The sequence below is a fragment of the Cuculus canorus genome, chromosome 7 (assembly GCF_017976375.1).
Source record: "Cuculus canorus isolate bCucCan1 chromosome 7, bCucCan1.pri, whole genome shotgun sequence".
Taxonomy (NCBI): domain Eukaryota; kingdom Metazoa; phylum Chordata; class Aves; order Cuculiformes; family Cuculidae; genus Cuculus; species Cuculus canorus.
The window spans coordinates 16,260,872-16,280,670 of record NC_071407.1 but is presented as its reverse complement, the minus strand read 5'-3'; the positions used below and the strand labels follow the sequence as shown (position 1 = coordinate 16,280,670).

General features: G+C 36.7%; 1 protein-coding gene across 9 annotated transcripts in view; it reads left to right on the top strand.

Moving 5' to 3' along the window:
• Positions 1–19,799, top strand: part of DNTT (DNA nucleotidylexotransferase) — a 162,289-nt gene that overhangs the window by 57,038 nt on the left and 85,452 nt on the right. For 4 of the 9 annotated variants that reach the window (XM_054072230.1, XM_054072232.1, XM_054072231.1 and 1 more), the window contains 2 exons: positions 3,211–3,405; positions 17,908–17,987. The exons of 1 other annotated variant lie outside the window; for it this stretch is intronic. In XM_054072230.1, the coding sequence (XP_053928205.1) occupies positions 3,340–3,405; positions 17,908–17,987 (146 nt within the window). In that variant the 5' untranslated portion in view covers positions 3,211–3,339. Of the gene's footprint in view, positions 1–3,210; positions 3,406–6,372; positions 6,445–10,159; positions 10,287–17,191; positions 17,988–19,799 lie in introns of those variants that run through there. 4 more of the 9 variants (XM_054072234.1, XM_054072228.1, XM_054072237.1 and 1 more) reach the window with 3 other exon arrangements.

Here is a 19,799-nt window from a genome sequence, read left to right as displayed (position 1 = left end):
ACTGTTTTATCTCATAATGTAAAGGAGGATGAGCTCCTATTCAGGCAGACACTGATTATCTCAATTATGGTTTTAGTCAGATTTTCCCTTGCTTTTGATTTCCCATGCATGGAATTACTGGGCTTTGCAAGATAATAAACTAAATAGTAGTGGAAATAGAAGCTTCCTGTTTTCCTTCAGTGGTGAATGCTTCACTTCACTAGAAATGTTCTGTTCTCTAGAACCGGTGAAAGTTAACTTTGCTTCTAGAAAAGTACATCATAATACATATGAGGTAAGAGGGAGAAGAAATAAACACAAAAATTTTGTGCTCTGGTATAATTTTTCTGTTGTGCTTGTTTTATACTTTTGAACATACTGTCAAAGCAGCCTGACCTTACAATTCCATGCCTGTTTTCAAAAGTTGATTGGATGTATGATGTGAATGAGACTTTGATAATGGTACCTATGTTCCTGATAAATCGAAGTCTATTTTGCTTGAAGTATTTTATGAAAAGTCAGTGGGAGTTATTTATGCACAACCTTCATGTCCTCATTCCTTTGTTACTAAAAAGAAAAGAAATGAGAACTTAAACAGAAAAAAAAGAAATTCGACAATAAATGTCAGACTGATAAAAACCTTACCACTGACCTTCAGAACAGTGAGATTTGACTATGATATGATTATTCTCTGAGGTCAGAAGTTACAAATCAGACAAGCCGTGATGACTTTAGTCCTCTGCAGCCTACACATTCTGCATAACATCCCATGCCTCATTTGCCACATTGTTTCCACTGTGCATAGGATGATCTATTATTTCTGTTTGCAATTTCGCATCTCTCCATTACTGGCAGACTACAGCAGGCAACTGAATTCTCTGACAGTTCTCACCTCTTGGTCAGCTATGCCCCAGTTCATAACCAAAGCACATAATGTGCTGTATATGTGACTGGCATATGTAACTGCGAAAGCTATGGGAGTATACGCTGGCCCTGATATACCTGTAGCAGCAAAATGAAAGCTCATAGCTTAAAACTGATTACGGTTTATTTGGTGTCATTGTGAAACTGCTGTTAACTGTTGTTCATCCCTACCCTTTCCTGTTGACTTGGGTGGCTGACCTTCCTTTAGTTTGATTCACAGGCGCAGAAATTATTTGATCATTGAGAGTTAAAATCTACCACAGTACGGGCTGGAGGCACTCTGATCCAGTGTTCCGATCTCACCACAGAGATGATGCCATCAATGTTGCTTACCCTCCAGCCTAGCTTTTGGATTTCTACTGACAGTTTGCACAGTGCTTACGTAAACTTCTAGAGTCATGTATTTGTTTCTGGTTTGAAGCTCTATAACGTGTAAGGGACAATAGCTACCAAATTGTTTTGAGATTACATCTGGAAAGGCACACAATCACTTACTCATTAACTAGTTTCTTTCTTTACTGGGAGTCTTACTAATTTTTTTCTCCATAATTTTATCTAGCAAGACTTGATAAATAAATGCAGGTCTAAGCAATGGAAAATCAAGATATTGCAAGACCTAAGTTCTGAAAACTGCTTTGCATTGGCAGGGAGTCGGTAGAGGTTCTGCTCAGGATGGACTGAACTCAGGATGTTCATGATACTATAATTTTTTTTTTTCATTTTCCTTCTCATTCTCATAACAGATGAATTTCAGTCAGCTCTTTTAGCTCTTGCTGTCTCACTCGCAGCATGCAAAACTCTGTGAGTCAACATTCTCTGTAAGAGCAGAACAGCAGGAGAGCAAATCCAGGACAAATGCAATATTTTTTTTTGGGGGGGAGGAGTGTTCTTAGATTAGTCTCCAGTATGTATTACCTGTATTCCAGCAAATTTGAGAGCACAGATACTTGCTTGTTAAGAGGCTCACTGAAACACATCACTCCTGTACAAGTGTGGTTATGGGTCCCTGAGAGGGCAAGAAACATCCTGTGAGACATATGGTGGCCAGCTTTTGCTGGCTGTCACAAAGACTGGCTTCCAGCCTGCTACTGATTGAAAGCTGACTTAAAAAAGTAAGAGATCTCTCCGTTTGGTGTGAGGCAATATATTCACGTGGACTGCCTTTCTGCTTCCCTTTTTTTTCTGAGTCTCTTTCAACTGGTCTGCCTTCAGATTGTAAATTGCCTCTGGGACCAAGGAGTTGTTCCCCTCTTGAAAGATTAGAAGCATCCCAACAATTAGGTGACTGTATTGTGGAAAAGCCACTTTCTATAATTCCTCACCCTGTCTGAAACACAGGACCTTGGTTTTTATGGCATTTAATCCTTTAACACAAACGTCCTTGCCTATACTACTTTATAACTAGTAAGAAAATTGTTTTACAATTAGTTTCTACTATTAATTCCAGTTTTAGTAACTGATACAAGTATTTCTGTGCAACTGTGTATAGAAGAATTCTAGAGCATCCATCCTACAAAAATACTCTGTCCAAATACAATCAATCTCAGAGCAAAATTGAAATGCAGCATTTCATATAAAATTTCTCAGTGGTATCTGCTAGCTTCATAATAGTAGAATAGTTTACGAGAAAAATAGACAAGAATAACCCTCCTGTCTTCAGAAGCTAGTCGCCTTCTTTAAGATATAGTTTTAAAATTTTTACTTAATAGAAGGATTTGTTTCGTAGGTATCATTTTGTTTGGAAACTTGGAAAGCAAAATCAAGTGAGCCTCTTGAATCAAGCTAGTTCAATTCTTGTGTGTCCTTTAATGTGTTTGTAGGGAATGGATCATCAGATTGTCTCTTATGCTCCCAGAGGAGATTAAAATAATACTGGAAGCTATTTATCAAACGTTTTATGGGAATGTCAGTGTTGATGCTTAATTTTTTATGAGATCTCAGTAAGTTTTTGCCCAATTTCCCAGTGGATTGTATCCATTGGGCTGTTTGCACACTGTACATGTTCTAAATATTTTTTTTGTTTTCCATTCACTCTCAGAAAATGCACTGCAGAAAATTGTTAATCTGATTATTTTATTTAGAGATCTAAATTGCAAATGCATCTCAGATAAACCCCCTCATTTTTATAAATGGAGTAAGCAAAGATGAAAGCTGTAGTAGAAAGAGTGTCTTTCAGCAAACTTGTTTTATCAAAATGACCCCAGAACTATTCAGTTAAAGTTCAGGGAGAAGAACTTGAATAAAATGAAGTGCCATCTATTTCCAGAGAGGACCTTAATCCTTAATATGCTTTGCTTAATACTACAGGATCTTCTGGGAGACGTTAGCGCTTGCCTTTCTTTGAAGTTACCTACTGAATTCTGAATACTTTGCAAGAGAGCAGAGCACTTTGCTGGACTGACACAGCACAAAGGTGGTGGAATCATATCACTGTTAATGAGAGTTTTTCAGCACATTTTGACAAGAGGAGCTGGAGCTAAAAAGAAGCAAACGGGATTGAGGGTAACTATGCAATGTTTCAGATAGGGATATCAACGTGTTTTGGTTTTTTTTCCTCTCCTGCCTGAAGCATGATGAGGACATAGTAGAACAAGGAATGTGTAGTAGCACAAGTTGCACAGAGGAATACGATGTTACAGTTGGGTATAGTGGGTAAGATACCCCGTATGTTTTCTTTCAGAACAAGGGTGAAAATAGGAACAGCAGAAGACTTTTTGAATAGTGAAAGGCATCTTATATTGAACAGCTTTTAGTCATCTGATCTCATATAATGTGTAGCTTGTAACATTGCCTTCTAAAAAGAGTTGCACAATGAAGTTGGATATTCTTAACATTATGAAATGAGTATTTTTAAACGGACTACTTGATCAGAAGAGAGTAGTAAACTCAGAAGTGGAAATTATTCGCATCAAATATACTCTTTCATGCAGCAGAGTGAAGGTGGCAGTGGCCATATACACACACGGAACAGTTTTTTCCACTTCTTTGGGAAAATGTATTGACTACCTTTTAAATTATATTTCATTTCACCATGCTACATTGGTTTCTCACAGGATTAACATGCAAATTCAAATAATTCAGTAGCATTTTTTTGCCCACAATGCTTAGATGTATTTATAGTCTGGAGTAAATCCCAATAAGAGAAAGACATTAGTCAGCCAACCCTGATTTAATCAGTTATTTTCCTATATATTTGTTCAATATATTGGTTCTGAAATTTAATAGTGGTGATACAAAACAGTTTTCAAAGCAAAACAGTGAACAGTCATCTGCAGTTGCAGACAACCTGCAGTTACAAATATCTGTCATCATGGATTTATTCAATGAAACAGTTTCTAAGATGAGCTGCAATGCTATAGGCTTAGCTTAACTCTGATATATACATACAGTGTATATATGAGATGCTAGCGTTTAATCAAGAGAAAGACTATTATCATGCCATGTTGTAATAGACCATAAGGGGGAGTACTTAACTGCATAGTGTCGTTAGAGCTCAGGAACAGTGAGAAAGCACGAGCTCTAATGCAAGGCAGCTGAACATAGATAATAGATAACCTCTTCAACTCTTGTTAGCAATGAAAATCAGTTTCCTAGAAGAAGACTTAGTCAGATCTTAGGCTTAAAATACTTAAGTTACTCTATGTACATATAAAATCAAACAGTAAATGCCTTACTGAATCAGAACCATTATAATTAATTTTATAAAATGCAATGGTGTTTCTTTGGTTACTTGGAAAGGAGTATGACCGTTTCTTCATTTATTTGACTAGATGTTTAGTTTAGTAAGTGTAAAATTTGGACTACTCACACATACAAAATTACTGTTTCATTTTCTTTCCCATTTTATGCAACAAACACAGGTTCTGCCTGTAATTTTACCATATATCATAGAATCACTAGGTTGGAAGGGACCCACTGGGTCATTGAGTCCAACCATTCCTAACACTCCCTAAACCATGCCCCTCAGCATCTCGTCCACTCGTCCCTTAAACACCTCCAGGGAAGGTGACTCAACCACCTCCCTGGGCAGCCTCTGGCAGTGCCCAATGACCCTTTCCATGAAAATTTTTTTCCTGATGTCCAGCCTGAACCTCCCCTGGTGGAGCTTGAGGCCATTCCCCCTTGTCTGTCCCTTGTCACTTGGCAGAAGAGGCCAGTTCCCTCCTCTCCACAACCTCCTTTCAGGTAGTTGTAGAGAGCAGTAAGGTCTCCCCTCAGCCTCCTCTTCTTCAGGCTAAACAACCCCAGCTCTCTCAGCCGCTCCTCATAAGACTTGTTCTCCAGCCCCCTCACCAGCTTCATTGCTCTTCTCTGGACACGCTCCAGAGCCTCAACATCCTTCTTGTGGTGAGGGGCCCAGAACTGAACGCAGGATTCGAGGTGCGGTCTCACCAGTGCCGAGTAGAGAGGGAGAATAACCTCCCTGGACCTGCTGGTCATGCCATTTCTGATACAAGTCAAGATGCCATTGACCTTCTTGGTCCCCTGGGCACACTGCTGGCTCATGTTCAGTTGGCTGTCAACCAACACCCCCAGGTCCTTCTCCTCTAGGCAGCTTTCTAGCCACTCTTCCCCTAGTCTGTAGCACTGCATACATACTGCATACATGTACTGCATAGTACATTCACTTCTTTTATGTTGGTGTTTACTAGGAGATCATCAATTGTTACTGCTGTAACCGAGATAAGAATATAGCTCGCAGTATACATTCATGTGGGATGCATTGCAGCTGTCAGATAGTTGGCAGCTCATTGGCTTGTTTTGAGATCTGTGGATAAAAAACAGTGCAGATTAATGACAAGATATTTTTGTTTTAACTGACACTTGGTATCAAAGGATCTTAACATGATAGTTGACTGTGTAGTTTATCCTGGCAAATTCTGTGTGAAAGACAATAGTAGCTTTATACCACACTTTAAAAAGAAAATGTTATATTTTGCCTTTTGTTTGGGAATCTTCACGTTCTTCTAAAGTTCTAGTCACCTAGTTTATGCAAGTCATACTCACCAAAGTCAGATAGAAATCTTAATGTTCCCCTATTTGTTAGGAGTGGAAATAAAACAAATACAATGTCAGAGCTTTGCTCTATACAAGTGTGCTCCGTACCTTCATAAGCAATTGTGGTACCTCTAGAAGATATTTTCAAAATCTGCTCCTTATTGTGACCGGAGTATGAAATGAGGAAAGCAGTATAAAATTGCTCAGTTTCATCTTCTTACTTGTCTGCTGGGGCTGATATTCCTGATGTGCATGCATCACCTTGTAGATAGACACTATATTATGACATGCCAAATTCTGGCTTTGATACACTTTCTGGTGGATAGATGTTTGCTGATGATATCATTTCAGGACTTAATGTTTGTTCAGTTTGAAATGAGGTCTTAAATGAAGGCTTTATTTGAAGATGATATACAGCCATTGATTGTAAGCCTAATGGATTTTCTCTCTGCTTTTGTATTGATTAAACAGTGATTTCTGAGTTAGAGAATTGGGAATAAGTGATATTGAACACGGATGTTCCATGTAAGTCTTTATGCTTCGGTAAGTCAAGTTCAAAGAAGTGTGTCAACAGCATATTGGAAATGATACCTTAATCTCCATTAAACCATCTCTGAAAACGGCCAAAACCTTGAAAGAAACTTCTGTCTTAACAATGAGCCAAAGAAAATTGCAGTTTTTGAAAGAATTGCATTTTCTTGTCAGTGAGTTTCAGTTTAGTGGAAACAGGAAGTGTGTTCTCAGTCCAGAGTGGTAGTTCAAACTCTTCTCAGGTGAACTATTTCAGTATTTGACATTCCTTCCCTTTTCCACAACAACCAGTGATCACAAAAATGTAGGAACTCAGCTGAGCCATTCTAAGCACAGAATTGTCCTCTGGTAGGAACATCATCCCTTTGTGTTGAAGTAATTGATCCAAATAAATCACTGAACAATTCTTCCTCCATTTCTCTTTATTGTTCAGACATTTGTTGGATAAAATATTTTTTTAAATCTAGCACTGGAATCTGGCTTAAGAAAAAGTCTTTTGCTTGATTAATTTCCATGTTATGGTTTGCAAGCTTTCATTAAAAAGTGTGAATTGGTTCCAGAAAAATTCACATCTAGAACAAATCCCATGAAAAAAACAAATTAAACATATAGAGGTAGTACCAACATTTCTGTGGTGAACATAAGGGTCATATGAGTAATAAGACTGGAACTTAGCTGTCATGTCCTTATCGGCATTGCATCCAATGTTCTTTTCCAACAGTGCTGTTCTTCTGCTAAATTCAGCAGCATTACCTCCAAGATATTTAATTAAGATGGGGACTTCTATGTTGACTTGTCTTTTAAACAGCTTTTGGAGAATGGATTCATTTCTTTTTAGTGGATTCTGACTATATAATAATACTGGATTCTGCTGAGCAGAGTAACCAGTGCTTTTTTACAGAAAAATCTGGAAAAGAAGTTCTGGGAGGGGGGGAAAAACCTAGAAACACATTAAATGCTTCATTTTAAGATTTGTGATTTTTTTTTTGTTTTTTTTACTTCTCATTTTAAAATGATTTTAACATACAAATAGCCCTAAATTCAAAAATAAATTAGGTATTTAGGAAAATAAATATTCTGAAATTGCTTAGTATTGCCTGTCTTCACAACAAATGAAAAGCATTGTTCAACCTTAATTGAATATGGATATTTTTGGATAATTGATACAAGGAGTTTCATTTTTGGTTGAATGAACACTTTCAGTCACAAAGAAACATTTTGGTTCTGTTTCATGGAATATATTCCACCATTTCTAATCAAATATTTCTTTCAGCAAATGAACTAAAGGCACTTTTGTTACCTGCTTGCATTCCTACACGGGTGCTCCTCTGCATTTAGTATAAAGCACTTGCCAACATGAATGCACTAATTTGCCCAAGAACTATATTTAATTTGGGGCCTGACAGTCACTTTATGCGATGGAGAAAAGGTTTAGAGTTAGATTAAACAGAGAAGAGGTGCAAAAGCTGATCTGAGACTTCTGCAGAAGGAAAGGGTTGCTTGCATGACCACAAAACCAGGTGGCTTCTCCAGAGTCAGGTCTGACTCTAGTCTGTCAGACACTGTTAGCCCAAACACAGCTGTTACCTCCCCACACCTAACACACTTTTATATAAACAGGAAAGTTTCTTTATTTGCACAAGAATTAATTAGCCATAAACCCTTTTGGCAATGTGAATAAATAATCCCAGCAATCCTGACCCCTGCTACCCTAAAATTATCTGCATGCCCAGAACTTCTAACTGAATAGTCTTTTTAGACATAGGCCATAGGATCCTATGGAATCCAACTCATAACTGTGCTGAATTCTGAACCCCAAAGATCTAACCTGTTTGTTAATATTGAAAAAATATTTCCTTTAGCCAAAATCCAAACATGTTTCAGACTTGCATCAGTGCTCAATCAATTTTCTCATTTCCAGACAGTCTAAAATACAGGCAAGTGAGGTCTGTTTTCCCAAAACTTTATAATTATCCCAGCTTGATGGTTGATATGGGTATATTGGATTACTCATAATAAATGGAAGCTGATGGCCTGGACTGAATCTGGTGGTGGCCCCTTTGATACTGATATCTAAGTATACATTATCTGACATTGTTGACCTGAACCTCTTATCCTAAATTTAGACTTTCTTGTCTTAGCAATCATAAGTCCAAGGTTATTCTCACTGTCCTTGTTTATAGCTATCTTAAACACCTCTTCCAGGTAAGTACAAACCAAATTTAAACCCCAGTATATATTTCTGAACTTACTTCAACCCTTTTTTATTTCTTCTTTTGTCTTTCAGCTATAGCTGTAATCTTTATCCAAAACATCGTCCTATTATCTTAACATGCAAAAGAGCTATTTATTATACAAAATATTATGGGCCAGGGGTGAAATAATTCCAAGAGCCCTAAATTTGGTCTAAGTACAGTCCTAACCTTACATTGTCAAATCCTATAGAAGTTTTTGCCCTTGCTTTCAGGTTGATGCTGCTTTTATTCCCCTGTATTTAGAATGGGAATAAAAGCGGTTCCTCAGTTCAAGAGTTGTATACAGGTGAACTGAGGTTTAAATTTCAGACACAGAGTTAGGATAGTATCTCAAAAGATTGTGGGGCCACATACTTATATCTGGGGGTAACAGGATTGCTGCTTAATAATTTGCAGCTTAGGCTTTCTTAAAAACAGAAAGCTTAAGTTTGTTGTAATAGAAAACTGTTATGTGTTCTTATAGCTGAAAAAGATTGAAAAGTAATGATCTAAATGGAACGTGAATGTGTTTGGAGTTTCTAGTCACTTGTTAAAATAAAAATCCTGAACAGTGCCAAGTATGCCACTTAAATTTACCTGTGTGCCTCGTTTAAAATGTGTGGATTGAGAAGAGTTTCATCTGCTTTTCAGACATAATAAGCATGAATTAGTGTGAAAAGTGATGTATAACTGTTCAGGTATATCCAGTTTATTTGTAGTACTGAAGCAATCTTAACAGGGTTAAGCATTTTTAATGTATCCATTTAAATGGACACCTGTACAATGTGGCTTCTTCGGAAGCAAGCAACAGGGCAGACCTTCAGTCATTCCTATAATGAGAAAATACTCTCAAATTTAAAAAGCAACCAAAACCTAAGCAATCACACATTTAATGTGTTGCTAAAATCTTTCTTGTTTCTTCTGGAGAGGACTGAGGCGGCTGTATAGCCTTTTCTAAAAGATAAATCATAAAGCGGCTGGCTCTGCCATCATATTAATGAAGTGCCTTCTCAGCTGTTTCTTCAAACCTCAGATTGCTTAGGCTTTGCCATAGCAAGGGTTTTTAAATTTTTCTCGGTGGTTTACAGAGTGAGATGCAGCAGTCAACTTAGTTTGGCTCAGACATTTTATAGAGTGGCTGAGTTATAAATTTTCACATCAAATGTACATTACTGGGTTGTGAGTGACAAGGTGGTAACAAATTGTAACTCTGTCATATGTACTACATATCTAAAGTAGTTTAGCTTTATAAGTTTAATGCTCCATTATTTTCCTAATAACTTTTACTCAATGGATGTGCTAAATTGCTGTGCCAAGTAGTGTAAAACAGCCTTGAGAACATGTTATGAATCCAAACATATAGTAGGACTGAGTACAACTGAAGTAGTCAGTTACTTTTTCTTTCCCTTTCAGTCCTTTAAAACAAAAGGTTATCCTCAATTTCTGCCCCTTGCACGCACCCTTCTACACTGCGCTGTCATCTGTTTACACAGGTATTTGTGCTGCAGCACGCTTTGTGGGTCGCACAGCTGTGGAGGTTGCATAAGGTGATCCTGCGGTGGTTTGCTGTGGAGCGGCAAGGAGTGCACACCACGGCTTCATATCTCACCACAAGGGCTGGTGGGTTTTGTGTTTTGTTGTCTGTTGGTTTTGACCAGTGATTAGTGAAGAGAATATAGATTATATACATATATATAGTTGCTAAAATTAAAGAGTGCTTGCCCCAACAATTACTATATCTAGTTGTTAGAACTGTAACTTTAATACATTGGAAAAATAATTTTATATGGAACTAAAGAGATAAGAAATTGTGTGCATATGCATATTATATATACACGTATGTACATAATTTATAATGAAATGCAAATGCTCTAAAGATATTTTTTATACCTTTCAAATTTTATTTGATATCTACCAGAGCATAGCTGTTTAGGATATTTGTTAAAGGCCTTCATCATATGCCCTTGATATTTACTTACATCCTTGCCATCATCAAATCCTTCCTACTGAGAAACCATTCTTCTGGACAAAGCCATCTTTTTCCACTCAAAGCAGCACAGTGAAGAATATTTCCTCTAATATTCTCTCCCTCAAATGTGAAATTTTTTTGTTCCCTCTCAGAAGCTTCTGCTCTTACCATCTGATGTATGTAGTTTCTTTAACCTCCCTCTATCAATATTCATCAAGAAATAAATATGTTTGATTTCCTTTCACAGTGCTGTATGCAACCAGAACAGTAAGAGCTGTTGCAAAGTTGGTCTGGAAATTTTCTTCCAGCCCTCTAAACTGAGCTTAATCATCTGCAGTCATCCCCCAAATTGATTTATCAACACCTGTACAATGTCCATGAAAGGATTAACTCATTAAAACTCAATAACCTATATACTTGTGAAATAAGTAACCAGAAAGCCATTGAGACTGCATGAAGCGAAAGATATAGACCACACAGAGTGACTTGTGACAGAGGATTTTCTGAATTTACTGGCGTGTGGAAATATACATAAATTTTTCCTTTGCAATGTATGCAATATGACATGTTTTGTGCCTTGTTAGATGTATTCCCAAAAAGGCTGTCTTCTACAGACAGTGTAGCTTTCTTACAAAGAGATCAACGTATGTTCACTGCTATGCATGCAATGCTGCGTTGGGGCAGGGCTTGTAGGGGCTATTATCACTTTGAATGGGTTTAGTAATAAGGTGAAATGAGGGAACAAATTTTGAGATAGCCTGGAAAAGGAATTGCCAGTGGCCCTAATAATCAAATTTTTATGCAGCTGAAAAAAATCAGATTTCATTGTAGTGAAAGGTAGAGCCGTCAAATCCATCATGCAAAATCAAAAAATATTTAAGTATTTTGTTATACTCTAGGCAGCTGCCAAATTATAGGTGAAGAAATGGAAAGAATGGTTTTGTGGAAACTATGTCAAATGGTTTTGGATTAAAAATAAAATCCAACTTGATAAAGCAATTTTTTTCCTGCTATGAATTAATCACCCAGCTAGGTCACTTCTGCTGTAATTAGTTCTGCATTAGTGGAACTCAGGACCTCAATAAATCAAAAAGGTGAAAATTTGGCCCCATTCCACCTTGCTTTCTAACTTTCTTCAGCTCAAATTTCTAGAATGAAAAAAGATTCTAACTGATTTTTCTTTCACCTGCAAAATTCATTACACGTCACTCAGATGAACATCTGTTTTGTTTTCTCTCTGGAGATAACACAAAGATGGTGTAATATTCAGCAGCAATTCTTTCATCTTCTCTGATGCTGGCTCTGACTTGTTTCTACAGCTTATTTCAGCAGAGTGTGCTGAAAGAGCTCTGTGAGAACTCACTGTGCTGTTTGCCATGGCCTGCTGTTTTTTCTCAATAGCCAGAAACTGAGATAAACTTTCCTATCTTGGTATGATTTGCATAAACTTTTGAGAGGACAAGGGGACATACTGCATAATGTTATTCATAAGTTTTTCTTCTCTCTGCAACAACATTATCTATGGTACTTGCTCTGATTTACTCCCTTCTTTTATATTACCTGGTCTGATTATCCCCTCAGCTTCATGATGTGGGAATTGCCAGCCAAAGCAGCTTTCCTGTACTACTGAAAATTGAGTGTATAATTGAAAGCTTTATGTGAAAAATAGCAATAGCCTTTTCCTGTTTTTCATTATTTTGGCTTAAGTACATCTATCTTTATTAAATGCATTGTGCTTTATTTTCTGTACCTGTAGAAGACATAAATCTCGCATATGCTGCTGTTTGTTTATTCTGTAAGGTAAATAGATCTAGAACTGCAATTGCAGTGTTGCTGCAAGATGCATCAATTGTACCATCTAGTAGCTATCACAACAACTAATTAAAAGAAGATACATGATCAATTTAGCTCTTAGAGTAGTATTGTCCAACTAGAGAAGCAGGGGAGGAAATAAGGATTCTTTGCAAGAGAATGAAGGTGGCAGGATAAGTACTTTTATATAACAGTGTATTCATTTTTAGTGTTACCTTTTTATAGAATAAGTTTCTCAGGTGTCCATAGGAATGTTATTTGGTCTTCATTGAAAGAAATAATACTTTCAGCTGCCTAAATATAGACCGTGCAACACCGTTTGTGTAGCTCCTCATCTCTGAAAGGCTGTTTGGCATTTGTTAATTAGTGGAAATACCCTTAATACTGGCAATGAGATGAATGTGAGAGTCTAAATAAATGGTACTTAATATCTAGAGACCTTTACCTTTGTAAACTGTATTTGGAAGAGATGTATAACTGTCAAAGGACCTGCCTGACCACGCGTATTGATGGGATTATGCGGATATGTCTCTGCTTGTTGCAGAGAGGTTCACAAGGCTCTCGTGAGACTACAGTGTATAGAAAACCATTGATGCACCAGCACAAAAAAATCAAAGAATAGTCCAATAACAGTCACAACAAGGAGCAGCAGCTGCCATTAGCAGAGTTACCAGAGAGCAATTGTAAGCCTTGTTACTGAACAGAGAGACTGAAGGAAGAGTGAAAATAATAGTTTCCAGGGAATATCGGCATACTGATATGGGTAGGAAGTAGCTCCTGCCAGGATTTGTCACCAATTACTTTTTTCCCATGCTGTAAGGGGGAACACTATTGCTCTATTTCATTATTCAGCACTGTGATATTGCTCTTCCCTAGTTTCCTCAGAAAGAGCTTAGAAGAAGCAGCCCTTTCTATAGTAGCTGTGTATACAATCAGTTAAAGAAGCTGTCAGCTCTTTTTATGATATCTACATGGGTAGGTTTTGAGACATGTTGCTAAATAAATTTTTCTTATTCAGTTTTTCATCTCCCGTTTGAGAGTGGGGGGGGAGAAGAGTATAATAAGCAGATATTCTGACCACATATACCGAAAATGTTGTACGTTTAATGATAGCAACTACAAGATTTTGTGTCCTCTCTAAGCCTGCTTTATCTTACATGCTAAATTCCATGATACTGCCAAGGAAGCACATTCAGAGCATACCATCAATTCATTGGTTTTTCAAAATTCTTGGTCATCTGGGTATTTTATGGAGTTTATCATCTTTGATATGAATAACTCAAGCATGTATACTTCAAAATTGCCCCTTGAAAATGTTCTGGTAGTTCAAAGAATATAAACACCAAAGGGGACGAGGGAGAATTGATTTTTAAACGTAACTGAACATTTCCAGAATATAGTTTTCAGCATGTCCTTATCTTTGATAATATTACGCTAATTAAAAACATTGGAGTCAAATGCATGGGGCTCTGTTTATTTTGTAAGCTAGTCAGATTGCTTTACCATGCCCATTTTGTAAGAATTTATCTATTAATATAAGGGGTAAAAATTGTGACAAAAGGAAAAGAGTCATGCAACCTGCGTCCAAAAAAATTTGCTGGTGCAGGCAGCATTGTGTGGGAATTCAGGGTATTGATCCCTTTTGTCTGATGGAAATGTAAGTTATTGTTAAGCTTGTTTCTTATCTACTTAAAAATAACGAAACTTCCCACATAATGTGGAATTAAGGAGGCAAGCTTGAGGCCTTTGTGAGTCCATATAGGTCCCTGATGTCAAGTAAAGCAGGAGTTTGAGGTAGAGCAAATAAATAAAAGATGAATAACAATGCCTGTACCCATTCATAAGAGATAAAACTTCACCAAAAAAAAGTTCTTAATTATTTTATATTTTGGTATATATAGATCCTTCAAGTTTCTACATTGGCTAAGTGTAAGTGGTATCAATATAGATAAGTTCAATGTAATAACTCTTTTAAAAATATAATTAGATTACACAGAGCTTTTACTAGATCCAGGAAAAATTCCTGCCATATTATTTTTAAGCAGTAAGAGACTGGTAGAACAGGTATCAACAGCAAAAGCAATGCTTAGCAGCCAAGAAGGCTAGAATTCAAAAAAATAGCAAAGTGATATCAAAGTCTGAGCAAAAACAAATAATCAGAAGGGTTTTAAAATTTCTAAGAAACTGTTAATTGGAACATACTGAAATATCAAAGACTTTAAAATGAAAAAGGTAAGAAAAAATAATCCTTATGAAACAATACTACATGAAACATTGTTAAGCCTGTGTGAAATCAAAAAAAGGTGTTCAAATGACACATCTCTAGTTTTTATTGATGGTGCTTGAGGGATAATTTCTCCAAAGGTTGGCATACTGCAGCTGTGTATTGAAAGCACCTTTCACCACTCTTCACAGGAAAGTTATATAAAATGGGCAAGTAACGTTTTATAAAACATTTAGAATGCAGTTCACATGAAAGCAGGGCACTAAAAGGCTATCTGTCAATAATCAAGAAGGTGCAGTGAAAGGACATGTGGAATACTGAAGTTCAGAGAAGCTGAACTGTGTTTTCTAGAAATTGTGTGCTCCTGCATTTTCCCTCCTGAGGAAACGCCCTCTGAGGCCAAATTAGTACTATGGGCTTCGGGCTTCAGGCTGTGCTAGACTCTGCTTGAGATGCTGTTGTTAGCAGAGGCATCATTAGTGATGAAAGACAGTTACTTAAATACCCATCACCATTTGCGTACATTTTCTTCTTAATCCATGCCTTTGATAATGCAGAGAACTGATTCATGGCAAGAACTTCAGAACTTGGAAATCTGTTCTAGACTTCCTTCCAGGGATGTGAACTACTCTGAACTCCAGGAGGCTGTATTGAGATGAAAAAATTTCTGCAAGTTTCTGTGGTTTTAGGCCACTCATCAGATGTGGTGGAGAGTAAGGTCATAACTTGGATAACAGGGTACTTTTTCTTTGTGATAAATAAAAGTATGCTTTTCTCTGCTATATTTGTTCTCCCTCTGTTGCATATTCTTCTTGCTGTGTTACTGTCAAAAATATTATAATTTAATGTCATAGGAGAGTAGGTTATTCACTCATCTGGGATATGGAAATCCTGTTAATTTTAGAAGGTATGTTTAATAAATTTGCATCCTTGGCATAGACCTATTCATGATATTATACTGTGTTTATTAGATGGATAAAATCTCTTTGCATTAGTTTCAAAGCCAGAAATTGATTTCCAAAGGAGCCGAGTGCCTGGGTTACTTAGATATTTTGAAAATCCCAGTAGGTCTCTGCAGCTTTTTGGCTCCTAAATACGCTTGAAAATCTGGCTCGAGAGTTATTACAGCAACGCGAAGGAATAATAACTTATGTTTTTTATGCCAGAAGGATTTCACTGGCACTGAGCATCTTGATGCTACACTGGGGGAAATTATATTTACATGTTTGAGAGCACTGAATTAATTATAACATAAAATAAGACTTTGTTTAACATATGTAAAGAATCTGTTCTCAAATACATTATTCCTTGTAGGGCTTGAGATAAAGTAAAGTGTTTTACCAAGTCTGGGAAGGCTGTAAACAGGGAGATGGCCAGTGTTCAATGGTTGATTAGTAGTCTGGAAAACAGACACGGAGCAACCAAAACAGATTGCTCAGCCTTAATGCCATACCAATTGCTTATTTTTTTTCTTCCCTGCTGCTATTCTTTTGCTTAAGCCTCTTAAAGTCTGCTTGTCCATTTTGCAGTTCCTATGAAAGTATCTCATATAATTTCAAAATAACCTTGAAATGATTTATTTTGACAATTTTAATGTTATGAATCAGAAAGAGGAATAGATATTTTGGCTTCTGGGTTATCCTTAGGCAAGGGAAGAAGTAAATGGAGTCTAGTCTATGTACTGAACTACGTATATATTTTCTTCGTGGCCTCAGGAAGTCCCCAGAGCTGAAAGCTCTATATTAATTTTTGATGGCTATTTTCTATTCTGATGAAAACAGGTTTTTTATATCTGTGATAATGTAGTTGAAGCAGCAAGAGCCATAGGGCTGGGAAAATGCCGGTTTTTAAACTCATGGCTATAATTGCGGGAAACAGGTCTTGACTCACTTTCCGCAAACCAGGTTGTATATTCATCTCTGATAAAATGACTGAAAGTAAAATTGATAAATCTGAGTTAGGCAGGATTTTTCCACCTTGCTTCATCCCCTGAACATGAGCAGTGAGAATTGGTAGGTATAACATTTCTGACACACTCTGAAGGACTGGCAAAATCCAAATTCTCTGCTACACTAAAAATAAAAATCCAACTTGATGTGAAAATGCAGATATTTACCACTGAAGTAGATGTGTGTTGAAATAGATGCACATGCTCTAAACCTGGTTTCTTACACTCAGTTTTCTCTGTCAGAAATTCAGGGTGATACCTAACTGGATCCAACACAGATGTCCACAACAAATTTTAGTGTAGTTCCCTGATGACTAATACTCTATCTTCTGGAAGAGGATGCTATGTAGCCTTTATAATCTCCTCTGTAGTTGTTTGAAGGTCACTGGGTGCTTATAAGCAGGAAGGCAGTTACCTTTTGCCTACGGTACCTGCTGCAGATAGCAGTACAATCCATGGCAAATAGTAGAAAGTGATGTGAACAGTGGGTACCAAAGGATATTTAAACACATCTCTAATACTTTCTTTTTGTCTTTCATTGCCTTAGTATTAAAACTATGAAGGAATTCTTTTATTGTAATTTAATTTTAAAAACTTTAACTTTTGTTTGCTCTCTTAATAAAAACACTATTCTTTGTTAAATTAATTACACAGAAGTAGCAAGTGTACAGGCTATTCTACAACATATTTATTTGTTATTTGGTTGTATTCCAAGGCATAATTTGTAATTAACAATAGGAAGAAACAATATTTTTTTAAATAAATTGAAAAGTGAAGTTCCCTGCAATTTGGAAAGTGAGATTTGAAAAAGATTTGAAAGCAGAAATTGATGGAATGGACCCATTAAAACAGCTGAAGACCTGGTTCTGGTTAATATTTTGAGATAATTTTGCTCTAATCTATATTATTTGGATAAAGTCTTTATAGGTAATGGCTGTTTTAAGGATTGAAAGCATATATGCATCTGTCTGGAGTAATTCTGTGTAAGAAGCACCAGGTGGTAAAAAGCAAATGATGTTTCTGCTTGTGTAGCACCTGTTTTTGATTTCAGAGGGAAAACAGAAGAAAATTACTTCAATGGGTGGTGACATTAGATACAGCTGCTGCCTGGCGGAAAGTATGTTATCTCCCCTTTACCCAAGAGAAAATACTTCTGTCTTGCATCATGGATAGAGTGAGAGCTCCAGCTATTTCCTACCAGAGGAAAAGACAGAAAGGGATGCATTCCCCAGGCCTTTCCTGTAGTTATGAAATAAAGTTCAATAAGTTTGTAATTTTTATTATGCAGAGGAAAATGGGCATGACCAGAAGGACGTTTTTGATGGAGTTGGCAAGAAGAAAAGGTTTCAGAGTAGAAAGTGAGCTAAGGTAGGAAAATATTTACGTCTGTAGACATAACAAGAAGTAATGCTGCTTGAAACATTCTAATTTAGTAAATACAGTCATACAAGTGATCATGGCAGAAGATTTTGCCTATGTATTTAGTGTATCTACTTAGCTCTTCCTGCTGTAAAGATGCTTCAGGATTTCTGTAGACGTGGTTCTTTTCTATTGTTTTCTGGACAGAGAGCAGGCTGATCACAAATACTGGCAAAATTTTTATCTCTTTCCTCTAAAATCTGTGTTTCTATTTTATCTCAAATCTGACGGTTTTAATGCATCTGCTTTTTTCAGTGTGGTGCTTCTTGTATTGAAAATAAAAACATAAGCTATGAACTTGCAAATATTTTTTATGAGATATGTTTCTATGCATTTATATAGTCTCAGTGGAGTCAATGAATCATGTCTTCAGCTGATCTAAATCAGCCATTGTTTATTTCCCCCTTGAGGTCAGCTTGAGATTAATCCAAATTTAATGGCCAATTCTTGAAATGAAAAAAAGTTAAATATGTGGGAATGGAAAATGCGATGGGTTGAGGGGGGCATTTCTGTAGAACATCGCTGGTACTCTAATGTTTCATTTTCCTGTGAGTAATACACTGATGGGAGTTTCAAAGTTACTGGTGTACACTTAGGTACAATCTGGAAGAGCACTGGGGAAAAAAATAGTAATAAAATATCACAGATGTGACGTTTCAGGGTGAAAATATACTCCAGCTGCAGATTTGTCTGGTGGTGTTTCAATAAGCCTTCCTTCAAATATTGCTTTTCATGAGCAGTAGTTATATCATTATGCAGTTTTCTAAAAGGTGCATCATTATGTATGTTCCCTGAAAAGCTGGAAGAAAACCAAGAATTGATCACTTCTCTGTATCTGCATGCAGATAGTATACAATTGGGTCCTCCCTATAAAAGCTCATTTCCACAGATTTTTCAATCCCATCAACTTTGAAAGCCTGAGGAAGAAGGGCGGATGAAATAATTTGTAAAGCAAGATTCAAGCAGGTATTGAACAGAAGTAGGTAATTAGCATCTGATACAAAACTAATTGAATTCTTGGGGAAAAAAATGCACTGGGCTGTTCTGAATCCTACGTTAACAGTCTGTTGAGGACTGAGTAGAAGCTTTATCTGGGCTACTTTGACACACAGGTATTTATTGCCAATATTTCAGACTTTCTGCAAGTTGTATGCAAGGCAGGTGATATGTTTAATTTCAGCTTAGCTGCTAATGGATAAAATAGTACTATTTAACTGTTGATTTTTGGTTTTGAAAATGCCAGATTGAATTCTAAATTTGTGATGTTCTGTGCCAAGAAAAAAGCACAGCTGCACAGGTACCAGAGGAAACTGGTGCACAGCAGCTAAACTGCTGCTGTGAGCATAGTGATGGCAAAGTTCCCAGAGCTGCAGCTTGGTTCAAATACATTGCATATGAATATTTTATATAAAGTGAAATAAACCACAGGAAGCAGAAGTTCTACGTCTCTAACTGTTTTGGTTTTTTTTCTCAAGTTAAGATGTGACAGTTTAATTAAAGTACAACCTAGCATGGTTAAATAATAATAAAACCAATAGTGTCTCATGGAGGTTCAACTAGCCTAGATTTGTAATATTTTAGATTAAAATAAATCAGGATTTTTTTTTTCAATAGACTTGACTCTACAAGTTGCTCTGTATGGAGAGAAAATTGTGCTATGCCATGACAGTTTCATATTTATGAAGTATAGTATGTTCAATACTCATGTTTCCAAAATACAGTACATTTAATATATTGTAGAGTTACGTTATAGCAGCTTTT